Source organism: Fukomys damarensis, unplaced genomic scaffold (genome assembly GCF_012274545.1).
Source record: "Fukomys damarensis isolate Sample0158 unplaced genomic scaffold, DMR_v1.0_HiC HiC_scaffold_15, whole genome shotgun sequence".
Classification (NCBI taxonomy): domain Eukaryota; kingdom Metazoa; phylum Chordata; class Mammalia; order Rodentia; family Bathyergidae; genus Fukomys; species Fukomys damarensis.
In genome coordinates this window covers 57,479,020-57,494,820 of record NW_022900927.1, presented here as the reverse complement: position 1 = coordinate 57,494,820, position 15,801 = coordinate 57,479,020, and the positions used below count along the sequence as shown (strand labels likewise).

The following is a 15,801-nucleotide window of genomic DNA, read 5'->3' as shown; positions in this document are numbered from 1 at the left end:
ATGTTTGGATTGGGAAGGGAAACCAAACGTCTTTCAGCTCACTCCAACCCATCCAAACAGATTGAATGTAAGTATCAAGTTGTGCTTTTCGAGTTCTTTACAATGTTTTCTTATCACATCCAACATAATGATTAACAGCACAGCATTTAGAATTGCATAGAGATGAAGACTTGAAATAGCAACGGAACATTACTCGGGTTACAGAGCATCTCTGAGCACCTTGACTCATCTGTAAATGTGCATGATGACACTCTCAGGATTTCCCTACAGTATAAACGCAATCAAGTAAGACAGCAACAGCACAGAGCACTGGTGCCACTCATTCTATTATTTTCTGCTACTCTGTGCCTCCCAGCTCTCTGCTACTGTGTCAGTCTTCCACTCTGACTGCCGGGGCCTACTATGGTACCAAACAATTAGTTACATTCCCTTTGTTTCCCTGAAGGCCAAGTCTTCCTCTCTGTCTTCAGGATGGCCTCCCATTGCACTTGTTTGGGAAAGGTTTCCCACTGGAACCACTTGTTATTTTTTATTTTGCATCGCTGACTTTGTCCAGAATGAAGAGTGTCTCTCTTTTTTGTTTTGTTTTGTTGTTTTTTTGAAGAATCTTAACATGTTTATTGGTAAGGAAAACTAAATACAGAATACAACTGAGCTGCAATTAAGCTCTTCAAATTTAAAGCCTGACAGTGAATAAAATGCATATCCTGCTACTGTCCATGGTACTGTCTCCTCTTAAACTTTAGAAATCAGGGCAGAAATCGCCAAGTGGAATTTCAGGACTCCAGCGGGAGCTGAACCAGGACAGCTCTGCTTTGCAGAGGGTGGTTTTCAATATGCCTCGGAGGCCTCTGAGCACATATGGTACACGCGGACAGACACACGCCACCACTCCCATACCAGCGTCCATACGGATACAGGTGATTTCTCCCCGTGCCTACCTATCAGTGTGAGTGGGCCAATTATTTGGGATATGAGAATGCAGTAGTATTTCACTCTAGTTTCCCACTATCACGGGAAATTGTGCCATGGGGAAATAGAAGAATGGAAGACAATGCTATGGGAATAGCATTTACATTTTTAGTGGGTATCAAGCCCATGCCTTTGAACCAGGGACAAGGAAGTAAAGGAAAAATCATATTTTTTAAGGCTGGAAAATTTGCTCTTCTTGAAGAGGAATAACATAGTAATGGCCAATAGTTATTCTTACTTGTGCTACATATCTGTTTGTATTCTGACAATAGGTCCACCACCATTAGTTTCCAGCATAACATGCATTTATATTTTTTTATATATCATGTGTATTTAGTTCTGAAGGACTGCATCAGGGACCACGAATCCCAAGTGCTGCTTTTTATCCAAAGTGACTTGCAAAATTGAATAATGTGCATCTCAGCTGAATTTTTATTAAGTGTACAAGAAAATGAAGACCAAAAGATTGCATATACAGTATTTGAATGTGACTGCCAAGTACATATCCAATGAATGTTTTAAAACTGAATATAAACACAGTCCCACATTGCCAGCACCGTCATTTTAGGGTCTCAGATCCTACAAGGCCCTGTAGAAAATACCTGAATACATTGGCCCAGGTGCACCAATGGATTTTCTGATTGTTCGGCAAATGTCATATATGAGTTGTGACCAAAATGTACAGCAAATGTTTAAATTTTTAAAAATTCATGATGGTAAAAGATGCATTGCCGTTAACTGCCCTCACATTACTCCGCCTCACTTCGAATACACTCACCATTGTTCCGGCTGCTTCCCGAGTGGCTCTGGAAGCCCTCTTCTGTGGGTGTCTTTACAACATGTGATAAAAAGTATGATGAATGCTGCTGCTGAGTGCCACACAATGGAAAGACAGGCTCATAAAAACACCAGTGTGTCCCGTCCACTTTATTCACCCAGTCAGGAACCATGAGATGTCTGGCTCTTCTTCCCCAAGGTCAAAATGACCATGTAAGGCAAACATTTGGAATGGACTCAGGACATTAAGGCAGCCAAAACAGTACAAGTAAAGATACTCAGGAAAGAGGCAATGTGTCTTTTATGTTTAAACTTTTAAAATTTAAACATTCAGTATATTTTTTCTAGCATACCTCATACTTGCTATGCTTTCAGGTTCTGGCAAGATGAATTACAGTCCATCCTGTACACATAACTACTCCTCTCTGCCGCCAAGCTTCTGGTGAAGAATTACTCTGTTGAGAACATGTTTCTCCTGACCTCAGGTACCTATGTCTTTGAGTCAATCTACATCTGTTTCTCCCAGAAAAAAAATCTGCTCTTGATGAACTCCTGTGCTACCTGGCCTGTGTTCAGATCCCCTCAGAAGACCTATCATATGGGTCCTGCCTTATTAATGTGGTCCTTTCAAAAGACGAATTTCTATAATTTCAGTGTGTCTGCCTGTTCTGATTTGTTCACAACCGGAAGCTCATGAAAGACAAGACCTTCTTCCTTGATGTATTTCGGATACGTTCCCTCAGGACACAAGCATCTGGTACACAGCTGTGTGTGTGTGGCTTAGGTATAGAAGGCATGCTTAGTATGCACAGGGCCCTGGGTTCAGTTCCCATACCCAAAACACACACACACACACACACACACACACACACACGCACAATGGAAGGAAGGAAGAAAGATCTAGTACAATGCTCTGCACACAGTACCACTTCATGTACAGATCAATGCTAATACTGTTTAAACCTAAGATTAGTGAGGAGGTTTTCTTCTGTATGGTAATTTATGGTAATACAAGGAAAATCAAACAAGTTTTATTTGTTGTTGTTAAGGGATGTTTCCCTTTAGCAATTCATTATAATATGAACTTCTCTGCCATCTGTGTATTTGTGGCATTCAAGTGGGAATTCTACACCTTCCAACCCAAATACAGAAGCCAAGGAAATCATCAACATGCATTAATTACCAGCCTGCCAGGAAAAGACTGGAGGGCAAAAGAATACTTTAGGCAAGGCAAAATGCAAAACAGACTGAACTTTAAAATTTAGTAATTTCATAGTTAAATTAGTAAAGAAGTGCTAATGGATGGTACGAAATGGAAACGGAAAGACTGAAATATGCTAGGAACACCAATGAAATGGAACGAGACCATGTAAGTTCCTCTGTGAGAGGAAGGCTACTCACCTGGATTAGCTAATCTCACTTTATTTAGCTGATGCCACTCTCCATCGTTTGCCCATAGACCACAGCAGTATTTTTTCCTATTTTTCCATACAGAGGTTCAACATTCTTCTCAGGTCACTACTATGGATTAAACTCATCCTGTGGGATAGTCTGGATTTTCACTGAACAAACATTTTTCCCTCCTTGTGCAAGCAAAGTGTAATTCCCTGCTTTCTCAGATTGGACTTGGGTCATATGACTTATAACCAGCGGGATGGGCTGGACTAGAGGCTGTAAATGTGCCTTGTGACCTAGCTTGTTGCTCTCGGCCCTGGCATCTGCCATGAGAAGAACATGCCCCACATAGCCACTGCCTCTTTAGCTTAGGCCCCACGACGTATGCACACAGAGGACCCGAGCCCAGCCTGCAGCCCGAAGCGGAGGACCACAGGTGTGAGCAGAAAAGGGAACTCTTACTGTTGTAAGCCACTGTTCAGCTTCAGGATCCAGAGTGAAATTTGTTAGCCCTGTCCTAAATACTGGTAGAGGCCAAGCACGGTGGTGCATGCCAGTACTTTCTTGGGACACTGAGGCAGGAAGATCTAAAGATCAAGACATCCTGGGCAATTTAACAAGGCCCTTTCTCAAAACAAATTTTTCAGAAGGGCTGAGGACATAGGTCAGTGCTCTCTGGGTTCCATTTCTACTACAGATATTCCTCGTTTAATGACCGACCTGTGTAATGACTGTTCAGACTCACAACCCATCGATCAAATTTACAATCCATCTCTTTTTTTTGTACATCTTATTTATAGAGCCTCAATGTCTTTTTTGTACAGTACGCCTTGTTTGTACACTACTGTGATTTTTTCTGATTGTACTGTACAGTACAGTACTGGAGTTTTATGTTCTGTTATATATCCTTATATTATGTAAGCTTCCCAAATAAAAACAAAGTCGTCAAGCTGGAGTTTCCTTTGGCCATTTCTCTGTTCTGAATATTGTAATGTACATACTATATACAATTCCTCTTTTAGTGACCAATTCATTTAGTGCAGGACTGGAACTTGGTTGTCTGTACTACTGCAATACATAAAGAAATAGCCAAGCAAATCAAAAAAACTGGTAGAGTACAAAGCAATGATCAAGATAAAGCAGACACATGTTCACAAATTAATAAGGAGCCACTATGAAGAAGAAATAACCATGCTGGAAGTTTGAGTCACGCTCTTTAAATGTTTAGATTGTGACTGACTCAGTTAACGGATGAGGAAAATGAAGCTGAAAGACCCTAAATGATGTGCCGCTAGGAGGACTCCAGCTGAGGTCTCTTGATAATTAGCTGTGCTCCTTTCATAACAAAACAATCATGTGGACTTCAAGGGCCGCACTGTGTGGCCAAGCAGTGTGCAGCAAAGGAAGGGGTGACCCGTTCCTCCCGGCTGCCGCACTGCCGTGCAGGGCCCTGGCTCTGTCCCCAGCCATGGCATCTATGGAGACGCCGAGGAAGTGTGAGCTTCCCGTTGGAGATGCCCGGCATGGCCCAGAAACCTGAAGAAGCAAAACAATCAGAAGCGAAAGAAATAAAAATAAGGAAACAAAACGTCCACAGAAAAAGTCTCGGTAGTGGCTGTCTCCGCCTGGACCCTATGCTTCCCTGCGGGTGCCACGTACTGTCGCACCCTCGATGCCAAAAGCCAGCAAATCACAGCAGCTAAAGTTTGAAAACGTGATTACAAGCAAAGTTTTCATAAAATACGTAACATTCAAACATACCAAGCAAATAATCTGGGTATGAGGTGAGAAGGTCCACAGTGGCAAATTCCGGAATGCTCGGCAAGACCATCGGAGCCACTGTGTCGGCCCTGGAACTCTTCTTTCCGATGAGGAGGTTAACTGCCAGTGCAGCTTCACTGACCTACAATTAATCCACATGTCAGGAGTCAGAAATCTTTATTCCGGTGTCACTCGCTACATAAACGCTGCGGTTTTAACGTAGCCTCTAAAGTTTGAACGACTTCGCAAACTGATTCCCAAGGCGGCAGCGTTAGGACCTCAGACATGTGAGAGGAGACGGGGTCAGAGGAGTTTGTCCTCTAGGTGAGACTGGCGTGGTAGTCATGGGACTGGGCTCTCCTCACGGGACAAGTCAGCCTCCCCTTTCCAAACGTAGCCTCTAAATTGAACGACTTCGCAAACTGATTCCCAAGGCGGCAGCGTTAGGACCTCAGACATGTGAGAGGAGACGGGGTCAGAGGAGTTTGTCCTCTAGGTGAGACTGGCGTGGTAGTCATGGGACTGGGCTCTCCTCTCGGGACAAGTCAGCCTCCCCTTTCCCTCTCTGCATCCTTTCACCCGCGGTCCCCGAATGATGCAGTAAGCAGGTCCTTTCTAGCTCAGTCCCTTAACCCTGGCTTTCCTGGCCTCCAGAACTAAGTCAGTAAATTTCCGCTAATTATAAATTACCTGGTGTGTGCAGGTCTATTATAGCAGCATGAAGCAGGCTAATATAATAACTAATGTGGGGAAGTGAATTCATAAAGTAATATTTAATCTATAAGAAAAAATGACAACCTGAAAAAATAATATATGATCCCTGACATGTACAATATATATTTCAGTTAAACGAGTAATTTACTTTTGACAATTTAATTAATGGATAAATCACTTTAAATAGGCCAGCTCACACAGCGATGGCAGATACTTGCCAAAATGTCAGATGTGTACACATACGAATCCATTAGTGGTTTCATTAAAGAAAATTGAAACAAACAGAGCCAGGTCTGGCCAGTAGAGATTAAAACCACTACGTGAAATACAGAGTATTTCCAATCTTTCCAAACAAACATAATGCAAATGGGAAAGAATGGGAAGTTTTCCTGTCTTGGGTAGATGGAGCGCACTGCCTGAACCGGGGACTGACAGGAGCAGTACCAACCTGGGTAGCGGCTCTCACTGCAATCCAGGCCAATAAACTGCAGAGTTCAAATCGACTTAGGACTGGTTCTTTACTAGAACTAGTCCTTCTGACAGGAGGCTAAGAATAAAAAAAAAACAGTTTCACAATGAACACATAACATATAAAATGTCCTGATAAACTGCCGCATCTTCTGAAGATTTTGTCGGAATCTTATTCTCATCTTCTGACACTTCTGTGGAATACTATTTAGCCATTAACAATAATAATGTATTTACTGAAAGGAAAAGATGTTCAAAATATAAGAAGGAAAGAAAAGTATAGGTTAAAAAACACTATACAAAGCATGATCCTGTTTTTTAAAATGCAAACATATATATTGCCTATGCATACAAGCACAAAAAGGGTTAACAACAACGGTTATCCTAATTTTTAAAGATGACTAAATTATTTTAAAATATTTTTTCCAATTTTCTATAATGATATAACGCAATTTGTGTTCCAATAAAATGTCATTTTAGTAAAGTCAAAGGTCATTTTAATACCACCACTCCTCTTCAATATAGTTCTGGAAACATTAGCCACAGCAATTAGACAAGAGAAAGAAATTAAAGCAATAAAGATAGGAAAGGAAGAAGTTAAACTATCACTAGTTGCTGACAATATCATACTCTACATAGAAGACCCAAAAAATTCCACCAAAAGACTTCTAGACTTAATTGACACTCAACACTCAGAAATCAAAAGCCTTCTTGTACACAAATAACAGTTTCACCGAGAGAGAAATTAGGGAAACAATTCCTTTCACAAGAGCATCCCCAAAAAATGAAGTATCTAGGAATCAATCTAGCGAAAGAAGCAAAAGACCTCTACAATGAAAACTACAGCACTCTGAAAAAAGAGATCAAAGAGGATATAAGAAAATGGAAAGATATCCCCTGCTCCTGGGTAGGAAGAATCAACATAGTGAAAATGGCCATACTACCAAAACTGCTATACAGATTCAATGCAATGCCAATTGAAATTCCAACCCTATATTTCACAGAACTAGAAAAAAGAATCCAAAAATTCATTTGGAACCAGAAGAGACCTAGAATAGCAAAACCCATTCTAGGCAACAGAGACATGACAGGGGGTATCACAATCCCCAACTTGAAACTATACTACAAAGCCACTGTGATAAAAAAAGGATCCAGAGTGAAATTTGTTAGCCCTGTCCTAAATACTGGTAGAGGCCAAGCACGGTGGTGCATGCCAGTACTTTCTTGGGACACTGAGGCAGGAAGATCTAAAGATCAAGACATCCTGGGCAATTTAACAAGGCCCTTTCTCAAAACAAATTTTTCAGAAGGGCTGAGGACATAGGTCAGTGCTCTCTGGGTTCCATTTCTACTACAGATATTCCTCGTTTAATGACCGACCTGTGTAATGACTGTTCAGACTCACAACCCATCGATCAAATTTACAATCCATCTCTTTTTTTTGTACATCTTATTTATAGAGCCTCAATGTCTTTTTTGTACAGTACGCCTTGTTTGTACACTACTGTGATTTTTTCTGATTGTACTGTACAGTACAGTACTGGAGTTTTATGTTCTGTTATATATCCTTATATTATGTAAGCTTCCCAAATAAAAACAAAGTCGTCAAGCTGGAGTTTCCTTTGGCCATTTCTCTGTTCTGAATATTGTAATGTACATACTATATACAATTCCTCTTTTAGTGACCAATTCATTTAGTGCAGGACTGGAACTTGGTTGTCTGTACTACTGCAATACATAAAGAAATAGCCAAGCAAATCAAAAAAACTGGTAGAGTACAAAGCAATGATCAAGATAAAGCAGACACATGTTCACAAATTAATAAGGAGCCACTATGAAGAAGAAATAACCATGCTGGAAGTTTGAGTCACGCTCTTTAAATGTTTAGATTGTGACTGACTCAGTTAACGGATGAGGAAAATGAAGCTGAAAGACCCTAAATGATGTGCCGCTAGGAGGACTCCAGCTGAGGTCTCTTGATAATTAGCTGTGCTCCTTTCATAACAAAACAATCATGTGGACTTCAAGGGCCGCACTGTGTGGCCAAGCAGTGTGCAGCAAAGGAAGGGGTGACCCGTTCCTCCCGGCTGCCGCACTGCCGTGCAGGGCCCTGGCTCTGTCCCCAGCCATGGCATCTATGGAGACGCCGAGGAAGTGTGAGCTTCCCGTTGGAGATGCCCGGCATGGCCCAGAAACCTGAAGAAGCAAAACAATCAGAAGCGAAAGAAATAAAAATAAGGAAACAAAACGTCCACAGAAAAAGTCTCGGTAGTGGCTGTCTCCGCCTGGACCCTATGCTTCCCTGCGGGTGCCACGTACTGTCGCACCCTCGATGCCAAAAGCCAGCAAATCACAGCAGCTAAAGTTTGAAAACGTGATTACAAGCAAAGTTTTCATAAAATACGTAACATTCAAACATACCAAGCAAATAATCTGGGTATGAGGTGAGAAGGTCCACAGTGGCAAATTCCGGAATGCTCGGCAAGACCATCGGAGCCACTGTGTCGGCCCTGGAACTCTTCTTTCCGATGAGGAGGTTAACTGCCAGTGCAGCTTCACTGACCTACAATTAATCCACATGTCAGGAGTCAGAAATCTTTATTCCGGTGTCACTCGCTACATAAACGCTGCGGTTTTAACGTAGCCTCTAAAGTTTGAACGACTTCGCAAACTGATTCCCAAGGCGGCAGCGTTAGGACCTCAGACATGTGAGAGGAGACGGGGTCAGAGGAGTTTGTCCTCTAGGTGAGACTGGCGTGGTAGTCATGGGACTGGGCTCTCCTCACGGGACAAGTCAGCCTCCCCTTTCCCTCTCTGCATCCTTTCACCCGCGGTCCCCGAATGATGCAGTAAGCAGGTCCTTTCTAGCTCAGTCCCTTAACCCTGGCTTTCCTGGCCTCCAGAACTAAGTCAGTAAATTTCCGCTAATTATAAATTACCTGGTGTGTGCAGGTCTATTATAGCAGCATGAAGCAGGCTAATATAATAACTAATGTGGGGAAGTGAATTCATAAAGTAATATTTAATCTATAAGAAAAAATGACAACCTGAAAAAATAATATATGATCCCTGACATGTACAATATATATTTCAGTTAAACGAGTAATTTACTTTTGACAATTTAATTAATGGATAAATCACTTTAAATAGGCCAGCTCACACAGCGATGGCAGATACTTGCCAAAATGTCAGATGTGTACACATACGAATCCATTAGTGGTTTCATTAAAGAAAATTGAAACAAACAGAGCCAGGTCTGGCCAGTAGAGATTAAAACCACTACGTGAAATACAGAGTATTTCCAATCTTTCCAAACAAACATAATGCAAATGGGAAAGAATGGGAAGTTTTCCTGTCTTGGGTAGATGGAGCGCACTGCCTGAACCGGGGACTGACAGGAGCAGTACCAACCTGGGTAGCGGCTCTCACTGCAATCCAGGCCAATAAACTGCAGAGTTCAAATCGACTTAGGACTGGTTCTTTACTAGAACTAGTCCTTCTGACAGGAGGCTAAGAATAAAAAAAAAACAGTTTCACAATGAACACATAACATATAAAATGTCCTGATAAACTGCCGCATCTTCTGAAGATTTTGTCGGAATCTTATTCTCATCTTCTGACACTTCTGTGGAATACTATTTAGCCATTAACAATAATAATGTATTTACTGAAAGGAAAAGATGTTCAAAATATAAGAAGGAAAGAAAAGTATAGGTTAAAAAACACTATACAAAGCATGATCCTGTTTTTTAAAATGCAAACATATATATTGCCTATGCATACAAGCACAAAAAGGGTTAACAACAACGGTTATCCTAATTTTTAAAGATGACTAAATTATTTTAAAATATTTTTTCCAATTTTCTATAATGATATAACGCAATTTGTGTTCCAATAAAATGTCATTTTAGTAAAGTCAAAGGTCATTTTAATACCACCACTCCTCTTCAATATAGTTCTGGAAACATTAGCCACAGCAATTAGACAAGAGAAAGAAATTAAAGCAATAAAGATAGGAAAGGAAGAAGTTAAACTATCACTAGTTGCTGACAATATCATACTCTACATAGAAGACCCAAAAAATTCCACCAAAAGACTTCTAGACTTAATTGACACTCAACACTCAGAAATCAAAAGCCTTCTTGTACACAAATAACAGTTTCACCGAGAGAGAAATTAGGGAAACAATTCCTTTCACAAGAGCATCCCCAAAAAATGAAGTATCTAGGAATCAATCTAGCGAAAGAAGCAAAAGACCTCTACAATGAAAACTACAGCACTCTGAAAAAAGAAATCGAAGAGGATATAAAAAATTGGAAAGATATCCCCTGTTCCTGGGTAGGAAGAATCAACATAGTGTAAACAGCTGTACTACCAAAATTGCTATACAGATTCAATGCAATGCCAATTGAAATTCCAACCCTATATTTCACAGAACTAGAAAAAAGAATCCAAAAATTCATTTGGAACCAGAAGAGACCTAGAATAGCAAAACCCATTCTAGGCAACAGAGACATGACAGGGGGTATCACAATCCCCAACTTGAAACTATACTACAAAGCCACTGTGATAAAAAAAAAAAAAATGGTACTGGCAAAGAAACAGACCTGAGGATCAGTAGAATAGATTGGAAGATACAGAAACAACTCCAGATGTATTCAGCTACCTAATCTTTGACAAGAGTCAACCATCCTTGGTGGAGCAAAGATAGCCTCTTTAATAAATGTTATTGGAAAAACTGGATTTCAACCTGCCAAAGATTAAAACTAGACCCCTATCTTTCACCATACACTAAACTAAAATCCAAGTGGATTAAAGACCAAAATATTAAAAAAGAGACACTAAATTTGCTGGAAGATAAGTTAGGCAGAACTCTTGAAGACACTGGCATAGGAAAAGAGTTTATAAACAAATCCTCAGTAGCACAGGAATTAGCACAAAGAATCAACAACTGGAATCTCATCTTCTTAAAAAGCTTCTGCACTGCAAAAGAAACCATCAACAGAACTAAGAGATGACCTACAATGTGGAAAAACATTTTTACCAGCTGGTCCTCAGACAAAGGACTATTATCTAGAATATATAAAGAACTCAAAAAAATCAGGCCCCCCAAATATAAAGACCCAATTCAAAAATGGGCATCTGAAATGAACAGAATTTTCTCAGATAAGTAAAAGCATCAAATAAATATATGCAAAAAAATGTTCCACATTATTGGTCATTTGAGAGATGCAGATGAAAACAACACTGAGATGCCACCTCACCCCACAAATAATGGCTGAAATCAACCAGTAATAAATGTTGGCAGGGTTGTGGGAAGAAAGGAATGCTTTTCTGTTGTTGGGGGGAGTGCAGACTGGTGCAACCACTATGGAAATCAATATGGAGCTACCTCAAAGAACTAGGACTAGAGGTTCCATTTGACTCAGCCATCCCTCTGCGGTGTATCTTTCCAAAAGAATTAAAAGAATCATACCACAGTGATATATGTACACCCATGTTTACAGCAGCACAGTTTGTAATAGCTAAAACTTGGAAATAGCCCAATTGCCCATCAGTTGTAGACTGGATAAAGATGATGTGATTTTTCTATAAAATAGAATACTACTCAGTCATAAAGAATAAGAAATTAGAGTCATTCATAGGAAAATGGATGCATATGGAGGTTATACTTTTAAGTGAAATAAATAAGTCACACATGTGTAAATACCAAATAGCTTCTCTGGTGTGAAAAATTATAATTGTAAATAAAATCCTAATGGTATAATTGACAATGTGAAATAGGAAGAAAAGGGCTAAAGGTGAGGGGAAGTGGGAAGGGTAGGGGAAAGGAAATAGGGCAAAGAAAAAAATCTGAGAAAATGAAAAAATAGAAATAAAGTTTTTGTAAATGGGGAAGAGAGGAGGGTGTGAGGGGAGGCTAGGGGTATGGGAAAAAATGAGAACCAAGACCTGTCATGTAAAGGTACAAGATCCCAACGATGAATGTAACTGTACTATATGCCTACAATGTACCAACAAACTCAATGAGAAAAAAAATGTTTTAATAGAGGATCTAAACACTGAATGTATTGTGGGAAAGATGTAAGAAATGAGAATAGTATTTAAAGCTTTTGATAGGCTTTTTTAAAATCATTTTTGTAAGAAAGAAAATGTTGAAAGGGGGAGATATTATCATAAAGTTCTATTGAATAACAAAAAAGAAACAATGGAGTCTTTTTTTTTACCATGAGTACACACGGTATCTATCCATCTATCTATATACACACACATACACATTCGGTTTCTAAACATAAAAAATTCAGAGAGAGCCTTTACCAGCAACATAGTATCTATTTTACATTTTTAAATATGACTACAATAAATAAACATCAATGGCTATTTCTCTTTTGGGGAGTACCTGGGATCGAACTCAGGACCTTCCGCTTGAAAGGCAGGCAGCAACACCACTGAACTACATCCCCAGCTCCCATTAACAGTTATTTCTTAATATTTAAATGATCTAAATAAAGATAATTTTTAAATCGGACCCCTAGGATTTAATTTTTTTGATGCCTATATTTTGATCATCTTTAATCTGTAACAAAACTACAGACTAAAACAAACAAAAACAAAAAATACATCTTGATTTGACTTTTGTCTAGAAGACCATGGGGAGCAGAAAGGGCAGTGGGTACAGCAGACACTGCAGCAGTCAGCTCGACGCACTGAGACTGCCCTGACTGAGGGCCAGGCCTGGAAGAAGACGGCACCGGACAGATCTGTCTCCGGGATGAGCAGCTCAGGGCTGTCACAGGGCTAGAAGACCCCAGCCACAGGCTGTGGTGGAACCACTCAGGCAAGAGGTCCAAACCAATAGGTTACTGCAGCTTTACGCTTGAGCCATTTACCTCCTTAAATGCTGGGACTGAGACTAACAAGTATGAAATGAAGAACACAGAATAATAGCAGATAACTGTAGTGTGAAGAAATTAGTTACCCAGGCATGCAAAAAACAGAAAGAAGGCATTTTCAACTGAGCAGAAAGTTTTATTGAGAAGGCTGGGCCTGAGGTTAGAATGGAAAAATCAGGATGTGGAAATGAACACAGATGACAGAAGTGACAGTATTTCACAGCCCAGCCAAACAAGAAAGAGAAAAATGCAAACACTGTGGATATGGAGGACAATTGTTTGGTTTGCAGAAAACATGATCCATATTTAGCAAATGCTAAGAAATTCTCTCTCTCAATATAAGTATTTAGCAAGACACAAAATATAAAATAATAAAACATAGAAGCCAACTATAAAAATAAGACAAAATCCATTCACAATAGAAGTAACAAACATATACCCACAATACACAAATAACTCAAAAACTTTTAATAATAAAAGTAATCCAATTAAAATGTGCAAATGATCTGAATATATACTACTCAAAGGAAGAAATCCAAATGGCCAGTGAAAGTACTCAATATCTTTAGCCATCAGGGAAATGCACTTCAAGACTACAGTGAGGTTCCATCACATCCCAGTCAGAATAACTATTATCAACAAACAGATAACAAATACTGGCAAAGACGTGAAGGAAAAGGAACCATTATACACCACTGGTAGGAATGTAAATTAGTATAGCTACTACAGAAAATAGTATGCGGTTCCTCAAAAAAAGTACAAGTAGGATTATCACACACTCCTGCTACCCCACTCCTGGATATGTATCTGATGGAAATGAAGTCATACAAAACACATAAAATAAACACCTGTATAGCCCCATTTGCTGTGGCACCATATACAACAGCCAAGACGGAGTCAGCCTGGGTACCCATCGACAGATACTGTACTTCAGAGAGAACACAGATGTCTGACTTCAAGCTACATCACGATAGATAGTAGTTCCACTTTTTTGAGTATTGATCATGCATTAACCCATTATTTGTTCATTCTCCTAGCTCCTCAAAGAAGCACATGTTACCATCCTCACTGCAGATTTTTCTCTATGAAAGACAAACCTGAGGAGAGCAGGGACTGAGCTCACCTCGGACACACTTTACACCTTCCTCTAGAACAGAGCCTGGATCATAGTAGGTGCTCTTTAGACATGTGATGAACCAGTGAATGCCTCTAGAAGCCAGCTGTTTATAGGTCATGTCAGTACTGAAAGCTTTACCTGTCCACCTGTTTAACCAGTATATCATTTCCTGCAATATTCTGATCAATACTAATGATCCGTTGCCTAAGAGTATTTACACACACCAACCTTTCATGTATAACATTTTAACAAGCAAAAAAAAAAAAAATCTAAATGAAATCAATTTCCAGAGCCCTACATAAACTGTCCAAAGAGGCATCTAAATAAAGAGTGACTATAAAGTAATTGATTAATTTCTCTAAGTCACATAGGAAAATGCCTCATTATCTCAACAGCACAGTGCTACTAAAATGGAAAGATCAAAGTCAATTAACTTATAATTTCCAATAAACTTGGCTATTACCTTAACTGTGGATGGTGTCTGTGAAACTTTCCTCTTTGAAATCTTTAGATGAAAACACAACAGAGCCATTTCTAGGTAGGCATCTCTTATCAATCTAAAATGAAACAGCATTAATCTTATTAAGAGCTTTACCACTCATAATCTTTTTGCATCATTTCCTGACAAGGCTCATGAAAGATAAACACAGGCAAAAGTAGAATCTTTCCCAATACTCAGACCTCCTTTTCATAGCACCTCTGGCCATAGGTACCAGAGTCTTCCTGTCTGCACTGGAAGCTCTTGAAGAAAGAGTTTGTCCTAAACTGGCAGCACTGCACGCTATGACTGCTGTGAAGCCCACTGTGTAGAACATAGGGGAACATTCCAGCAGGCAAGGAAAAGTCAGGACTTGAGGAACCTGCCTTGTAAACTAGGTTACCGTACTCTTCTCCTATGGTTAAAACTGAATGAAATATAGTTAGGCAGAAAGCAGTGAGAGAGTACAACTTAGGTCTGTGTATTTACTATCAAAGATGCCAGTTGGGGCCACTTGGATCAGTGCTGTTTTAATAATAGTGGCTTGCGCTCAATATTCAGCTGATTTTTCTGAAGAATTAAGCTGGCCAGCCCTGGTGTAGATGACCAGGGAGAATAACCACACATATCCCTTCTAGATACAAATCACATGCAAAAAAGCATCTTCTCTTTAGAAGTCCAGGTTAAACTGTCACAACCCTGAGACTGAGAGGAGATCAGGAACAGGCCTGAAATAATTTACAGTCCAATAAGCCAGCACGGCAATGGGCACCATCCACCATTACTATAAAGGGGCCTTGGTGAAAGCCAAGAGCAACAGGTTTGAAAAACAAGCCAGTAACCGTGTTGGACAGATAAGGCCTCCTGCTCATCCTCTCCCTGAATATTCAACGTCCTGGCAGAACGCAAAGTTCACACCAAACACAAATATCACTGTAACAATGGAAAGGCATGTTTTTTACCCCGAGTTCTGATCATTTTTCAAGCTTAGTTGTATAGCTTCACATAAACTCTCAAGTTTCATACTTGGAGATTTCTCTTCTATCAGTATTTGACGTTCTATTTTGCCTAAAAGAAAAGAAATACATATATATGGTTTTCCCTTTTTCTATCACTTAGATCTTCTGAACAAATATTTCATGCTAGAAATTCAGGAAAGCAGAAATGCTGAACTTCTGTCTGTTGTTGCTTGTGTTTTTGCTTTTTTTTTTTTTTTTTTTTTATCT

General features: G+C 39.8%; 1 protein-coding gene across 11 annotated transcripts in view; it reads right to left on the bottom strand.

Annotated features, from left to right (window-relative positions):
- Nucleotides 1-15,801, bottom strand: part of Cfap54 (cilia and flagella associated protein 54) — a 267,711-nt gene that overhangs the window by 56,413 nt on the left and 195,497 nt on the right. For 8 of the 11 annotated variants that reach the window (XM_033763843.1, XM_010629151.2, XM_010629153.2 and 5 more), the window contains 4 exons: nucleotides 15,538-15,643; nucleotides 14,561-14,654; nucleotides 9,499-9,597; nucleotides 8,509-8,650 (listed from right to left, as the gene is read on the bottom strand). In XM_033763843.1, coding sequence (XP_033619734.1) covers nucleotides 8,509-8,650; nucleotides 9,499-9,597; nucleotides 14,561-14,654; nucleotides 15,538-15,643 — 441 coding nt within the window. Of the gene's footprint in view, nucleotides 1-4,905; nucleotides 5,048-6,067; nucleotides 6,156-8,508; nucleotides 8,651-9,498; nucleotides 9,598-14,560; nucleotides 14,655-15,537; nucleotides 15,644-15,801 lie in introns of those variants that run through there. The other 3 variants (XM_019208184.2, XM_010629159.1, XR_781214.3) reach the window with 3 other exon arrangements.